The 7,406-nt window shown below is 40.4% G+C and overlaps 1 protein-coding gene across 3 annotated transcripts in view; it reads left to right on the top strand.

Moving 5' to 3' along the window:
* The window catches only part of LOC116093876 (guanylate-binding protein 6-like), an 11,833-nt gene extending 5,365 nt beyond the window's left edge, over positions 1-6,468 (top strand). For 2 of the 3 annotated variants that reach the window (XM_031375699.1, XM_031375698.1), the window contains exons 2-6: positions 1,891-2,087; positions 2,949-3,070; positions 4,180-4,282; positions 4,582-4,760; positions 6,167-6,468. In XM_031375699.1, coding sequence (XP_031231559.1) covers positions 1,910-2,087; positions 2,949-3,070; positions 4,180-4,282; positions 4,582-4,760; positions 6,167-6,325 — 741 coding nt within the window. In that variant the 5' untranslated portion in view covers positions 1,891-1,909 and the 3' untranslated portion in view covers positions 6,326-6,468. The remainder of the gene's footprint in view (positions 1-1,890; positions 2,088-2,948; positions 3,071-4,179; positions 4,283-4,581; positions 4,761-6,166) is intronic. The other variant, XM_031375700.1, reaches the window with a different exon arrangement.
* Positions 6,469-7,406: the final 938 nt, after the last annotated feature.

Raw genomic sequence — 7,406 nt, forward strand, 5'->3', positions numbered from 1 at the left:
TTCTTCTTCTTCTTCTTCTTCTTCTTCTTTTCCCTCCTTTTTTCTTATCCTTCTCCTTTCTCTCTCTTACTCTCTCCTTCTATCTCTCACTTTCACATTCCCCCTATTTCTCTGTATATATAAGTGTGTGTATGTGCATGCCACAGAGTACCTATAGAGGTCAAAGGACAACTTTGTGAAGTTTGTTCTCTCCATCCTCTTTGATGTGGATTTCAAGACTTAAACTTGATTTGTCAGACTTGTATAGTAGGTGGCTTTAGCCCATGAGTTGTCTTGCTAGACACACCAGCTCTACTCTTAGATCCCAATACTGTTGCTTCTGAACTTTGGTATTCTTTCTAGAGCCATAATTAGTTTCTTTCAATTCATTTACTCAAATCTCACCAGTTCCAGCTGAGTCCTGCAATCCAGGAGTTCTCTCTTTCTGAGTTTGTGGCTGTCTTCTCCCTGGTACTCTGAACAGCATTCTCATCCCTCTGTCTCAGTAGATTTTTAACTTCATCTTCTAAAGCAGAGTCCACAACTCCAAAGTCCAAATGAGATTTTGCCATCAGAATCATTATTTAGAATCTCTAATTCATCAAGACAGGGCATTCATAGGCTTTCTTCCCTACACCCTTCCTACTCACTAACTTTGTAGCTTATATCAGATGTTTTATAATTTCTTACCTTCTTTGTGGTTTAAGACTAAGAATGAGTCTATGCATATTGTTCGTTTGCACAAAAGCAAGCATCTCAATGTATTAGATTTTTATGTAGAGTAACAGGAGAAAGGAAATTCTAAGTAAAGCCTGAATCACAGAGAGAGCAAGTATGAGAGAGCAAGTATGTTGCTCAGAAGGTTGGATTAAGGAGTTAGGAACTAGGTAACATGGGCAGTAATGCAAATGGGGAATAAGATTTACAGTTGTACCAAAAGACGCTGATTCGTTTCTTTACCTCAGAGCTTCACAAGTGTTTAAAGCTACATTAATGTAAGAGTAATGTATTTATAAACACTTTTTAAACAGCAAGATATATAGAGAAGATGAGAGTCATATTTTACCAGAAAATACTTCATGGCAACCTTTGAGGAAATAAAGTAGTACCTCTAAAAGGAACATCATTGGTATGAATTAAGACTGATTTGTTGTTTAAAGACAAGGTTTCAAATATCCTAAGTTAGTCTTAAACTTATAATGTCATCAATGAATCTAAATAGTTCATTGAAATCAGGAATTAAGTATCTAGCCTCAGCCCTTGTGATAACATACAAAAGTAAATTGTAGGGGCTGGAGATAGCTCAGTGATTAAGAGAACTTGTTGATCTTCCAGAGGACCTGGGTTCAATTCCCAACACCTACTTACATGGCAGTTTGAAACCACATGTACCTCCAGTTCCAGAGAATCTTGGTGACTTCTGGTCTGTTGTCATCAGACATGGACGTGATATGTCAAGACACATACAGGCAAAACACCCATACATGCGAAAATAAAAATAAAAAAAATAGTTTAAAGAAGGAACAAACTCACATATATTTTATACACATATAAAATAGGTGATATAGATAAATGTTAGATAAAGAATTCCACTAAAAGATATTCTACTTTCTGCTCAGTGGTTATTGTAAACTGTTCAGTGATAAAGCTCAAAGAAAAAAAATATTTTTTTAACCACAAGTTGGTCATTAGAATTCTTTAATGAAGACAAAGAATATTCACAAAAAAATTTTTAGCTCTTGACCACATTGAAGTATCCTGTGACATAAAGTTATTCAAATATCCATCTCTTTATTTCTCTGGTGCAAAGTGTGGTGGTTCTCATAGCAATCTGTAAGCAACCTGTCTGCTGAAAGAACTAGCTCATCTAGAGGCCTAGAAATCTTACTGGTCCCATTTTCCCCTCTGCAGTCAAGGAACCCCAGTGGAAATGGAATCAGAATTCCCTTTGTGCCTCATTGAGAATGAGAAAGGACAACTGAGAGTCAATCAGGAGTCCCTGGAGACCCTGTCAGCCATCAACCAGCCTGTAGTGGTGGTGCCGAGCATGGACCTCTACTGCACAGGCAAATCCTACCTGATGAACAACCTGACTTGGAAGAGAACAGGTGAGTGCCACCACCAAAATTTGCTGAGTCCTGTGAGTCCACTCTCACCTTCAGGTTTCAGCACAGGGGATTAGAACAGAAAGGTGAAGATGAGGATCGATACTCAAAGGTAATTGTTAATCTATAGTGAAAAAAGAGAGAGAGATTTTAAGATTAATTTATCTCAAAGACCTTTATATGTTGGCTATGGCAAAAAAAAAAAAAAATCCAAATCAGTTTTATGTACTTCTCTTTATGCTAATAAGATAAAGAAGAGTCAGACACGATTTCTTTGGTGGTTTGTTGTTGTTGTTGTTTTTGTTTGTTTTTTAAGATTTATTTATTTAATGAGTACACTGTAGCTGTCTTTAGACACACACCATAAGAGGGCATCAGATTCCATTGTAGATGGTTTTGAGCCACCATGTGGTTGCTAGGAATTGAACTCAAGACCTCTGGAAGAGCAGTCACTGTTCGTAACCACTGAGCCACCTCTACAGCCCCCAGTTTATCTTAATTGCCTATTTAAAAAGTGTAATGTCTTCCTGCTTTGCAGAATAAATGACTAGAGAATAGAGAATATTACCATAAAAACATTGCAAACTCACAAAGTGTTTAGTAATTCATGAATTAACAATGAAGGACTTCTGACCACAGAGATGACAGAAACCTCCAAAGCAAATGGAGTATTCCAGTTCTCTTTTCCATTGTTTTTCTTTCTTTTAATCAATTATTTTTGTTCTTAGTTCTTACAATCTCACCTATGTAGAGCAATCCTGGCAGTGATGACATGTTTTTAACCTTGATTTACATTAACTCTTTTTTCCATTTCCAGAAATGCCTGCTAGAAAATCTCTGCCCTTGACCCTCTGTCTTTTGCAGGCTTCTCCCAGGGCTCCACTGTGCAGCCTTACACCATGGGGATATGGATGTGGTGTGTGCCTCATCCCCAGAAGCCAGACCACACCCTAGTTCTGCTTGACATCGAGGGAGATGTGGAGAAAGTAAGAAGGAAGAGTGCTGTTTTGGATTAAGCATCTTATCTCTCAATGGCTTCTGGAATATTTAGATACTAACTCTTCAATGCAGTGTGTCTTTTGTTTCTATCTACTGGTAAGAAATTTAGTAACTTACGTGGAAGGAAATAGTCAGAAGCCTGAGTTCTAGGGGGACCATGAGCATCGGAGAACAGAGCTGTCATCATTAAGTGAGCCAATCCAGTAACTCAGATGCTTAAAGATGCGGTCAGTAGAACCATTCTCATTGAGTATTTCCCCACAGAAAGTGCTGCTTAGGGCCTGAGAGATTGAAGCAGTTCTCCAGTCTGAAGGACAGATGAAGTCATGCATTCAATGGCTCTAATGCACATGCCGTTCTCACACTAACTCATCTGATTTTAAGCATATGCACACTAAATTGTGCATTGGCATAAATTGCTAAGTGGGGTATTCTTCATTAATTTCAGCTGAAGGATGAAGTTTGCCAGACAGCACTGTGTATGCACTAAAATCAACTTGAGTCCAGACTGGCCTTCATATTCTATTGGATGTGTACATAGGTGATACAGTTGAATAGAACCTATCATGACATGAGTGATTAGATCTGAAGACACTTGTAATATCATTCAGAGAGGAGTGTGTGTATAGTCAGTTCAGGAATACAACATGAGTGTCTGAAGTGCTAATAGTATTGTTTGAAGAGAAGTAAGTGTGCATATTACATGGAGGTAAAAGAGTCAGGCTTCCAAGCGCATCATTACAAGAAGGGGAGGGATGTAAACCCTAATCTAAATAAGGTCCCAGACTGCTAATCTACCCCTAAGTCTGCCTGCCACATAGGGATTTGTGGAACTGAAATTGAATATGGATGGGAGTGTTAACTGGAGTGGCTAGTGGTTTACCTTTCTGGAGAGCAACAGGCAGTTGTTACAGAGGGCGTTTTTATCTCAGCAAAGAGCACAGAGCTTGTTACAGCCAAAGAATTAAATGACTAACATAGGAACTAAAGCAGGATTCACATACTATAGTCAGGGTAGAAATTTCATGGAATGATAACTCTTTCATCAGAAGAATGTATCCTTGCTGCTTAAGGCATTCTCTCTTTTCCTACCAAGGCAAGTGATGTATTCCAGAACTTCCTGAAGTCACAGAGCACTATGGAAGAGTCCATCTGTAAGTCAGGGAAAGCCCTCACTGAAAGTCACAAAGCTCTGGAAGGTACAGAAGAGGAGAGCTCAGCTCTCCAAGAATTCCTGTAGAGCACCATGCCTGATGGATAGGAAGATTCCTTAGACAAGGACTTCTATCATTCATCCTCTTCTGGATCTGAAAACTATGATTGGGCTGGTGTTGCATGTCTAGCCAATCAGTGCATCTCCATCATATATGGTGTCATTGCATGGTGATGTGATGCTTCAGATCATTTGCATGTGGATATCAGCCCAAATCTAAGATCAAGAGGGTTCCTCACAGTTCTGACTTTCCTTTCTTCCTTCTCTAAAACCCTTGTGGGGCAGTCAAGAAGGTCAAGAAGGAGGTGGCTGAGAAGGAAGTGGAGATAACTAGACAGAAGCAGAAGGAGATTGAGGAAAAGATAGAAGATCTAATGAGAATCATCCAAGAATTCATTGCCCAGATGCAGGAGAAGAAGGATATGGAAAGGGAGAACCTTCTGAGAGATCAGATCAAGCTAAAGGTGAGTCTTGATGGAATGGAAGTACATGACAGACCATGGCTCTCCTAGAAAGAACATTATGGCATTGTCAAGGTAATCATGATCTCAGAGAGAACCCCTAATGACATGTGACCATGAAAACCTGAAAATCACCTCTCTCATTGTAAAGCCCTTAATTCTAAAGACACACCACCTATTGTAGCATAAGTAAAGTGGAAGAATGTGGGAGTGTAGTGCCAGGGAAATGTTCTTGAGTCCTCAAAGCACAGACAGGAGCCAATCTGATGCAATGTATAACAGGGTCTTTATTGTATTCCAGCTAGCTCAGGACCCCAACACTCTGCCATCACATAGGTAGGTTTAGGTGGTGAAGTCTTTCAGGGCAAGGCTTTATAAAAAGCTACAACAGGGGGTTGGGGGAAGGAAGGTGGTGGTAAGTGTGCAAGCATCTAATAGGAAAGCTACTGTGGCCTTGGACATAATTAGCTGGTCCTGAGTTTTCATATATAAACTCAAGTTCTGCTCCCCTGTGCATTGATGGTTGTTAGGCAACAGGTAGGCTTATAACCTGCAGGTGCAGGTTTGTTGGTGGAATAACCCGGTGACACTGGTCTTGTTGAGGGTGTAACAAGGAAACAGTGGTCTTGTTAGGCATTAACCTAGAGACTGGAGCTAGGCTCAGTGTTTGTTGGGTGACATCTTGGAAATTAATGCTAGGTTCCTGCCTGTTAGTTTACCTGAGTTCAAACTTCGGTCAGGTTCTCTAAAATGTTGTCTGAACTTTAAAGATCTGGCATCTCAGCACTGAACAAATACCATTCCCCCATAAAACTTGTATGCTTTAGAGCAGCCTTATTTTATTCCACCTGAAAAATACCTCAGCTCACCACTCCAAGAATTCGTAGTACAAAAGTCAAGGACATCAGTTTGGAATGATCACTTTAGTCAGGATATGAATCTGAGGCTCTGAATCTTGCAGTGTCTATTTCTAGAGCTGTTTGCATCATTCCCCAAGGTAGAGTACAATACGAATGCAGTTTTTCTCACATCCCGGAGCTTCACAGCTCCACTCTTCGGGGCAATAGTTAGTGACCATCGTTTGTTAAACAGATGGTGTTGGCTCAGCTCAGTGAACCTGAGACAGGATGGGAGTTAAACCCTCAGCTTCCCCACCACCACTTGTTGTACTTTAGTCCATAGTTCACAGGGTTGTCATAGCCCCACGTCTCCTTCATCCCAGGGAGAGAATTGTAAACAAACATCAGCCATAGCCACTCTCACTCTTCATGTGAAAGTTTGAGGTTTGGACAAACTTGTCAAAGTCTACTTTTCAGAACGTGGAAGAAAGATATGCTCAGCGGCTGGAGCTGTCGAAATGCCATGCCAGTCATGGGTATTCTCATAAATACACTCTCTCTTTTTGGTAGGAAGTTCATGGAAGACGTGAAATAGAACGAAGAAAAGAGATCCAAGCCATGAATCAGAACTCTGCTTCAGGGTTCCTTGATGGAGCAGTAGGTTTTTTCCGTGATCTACTACTGAACGTAGTCAGCTCACAGGTTAAAAGGGCACTGAGGAAACTGTGATGTACTTCAGTAAGCCAGAATCCTCCATGGCCTCTGCATCAGTTTCTGCCTCTAGATTCCTGCCCTCCGTTTCTGCCCTGACTTTCCTCATTAATGGAGTATGGCCTGAGAGTTACAATATGAAATAAATAATTCTCTCCTCACTTACTTTTAGTCCTGGTGTTTTTCATAGCAATCGAATCTCCAACTCAGACATTGCTCTTTTCTGCCTCGTGTCTTCCATGTTGCTTCAGACAGACATCTCTTGAGGGGGAGTTTGGACCCAAGAATTTAGAGTCTCAGTTCTTCATATATGTTTGATTCACTCCATTGGCTTGTTTTTGTTTCTGTTGAACTGAGGTCCTGGTTCTTCCTCCCAACCCCATGTTCCTAGAAATAAGACTCAGACTCAGATATATTTATAGATACCTTGGTGGTATACCTAGACTCTTCTCTGACGAGATATAACTTAAAATATCCCATTTATTCTAGCCTACATCCTGCCACATGGCTGGTTACCTGTGCTCAGGTGTCATGATCCTGACTTGTTACATCTCCCAAGGCTGGTCACCAGTCTGGCTCTCTCCCACAGTCCTTTCCCTCTGCAAGGTCCTACCTCTATTTCCTCCCTAAGCCATAGGTCATAGGCTTTTTAACTGACAGGAGATGCATCCATACAATATCCAAGTGGTTTCCTGGATTTAAAATGACGCGCCTTCTCCAGCTCTTCTATGGTCATGTTGAGACATTCCCCATTTATTAGATGTGATAGTGGTGTGCTCTCTCACTTGACTCTTGACCTTATAACCTGCATTCACCTGCTTCTCAGTCTACCCCTACTTTCTCTTACTAGTAAGTACTCTTCCTTCACAAGTGCAGTATCAAATGTCCTAGGAATCAGCACCTTTCAAACCTCGCATTCATTATTACACCAAATGATCAGTGTGCAGGCTTCATCATATTTAGAGAATCATTTAGTATTTAGTAGAGTGTTAGTGTAGTGTATCCATGAAATATTTCCTCAGCATTCAGCACATGTAGTGTATGTTAGTTCCCCTTGAATGTTTCTTATCTTTTTTATTTTTGAAAATAAGTAGTTTAA

The sequence above is a fragment of the Mastomys coucha genome, unplaced genomic scaffold (assembly GCF_008632895.1).
Source record: "Mastomys coucha isolate ucsf_1 unplaced genomic scaffold, UCSF_Mcou_1 pScaffold16, whole genome shotgun sequence".
NCBI lineage: Eukaryota > Metazoa > Chordata > Mammalia > Rodentia > Muridae > Mastomys > Mastomys coucha.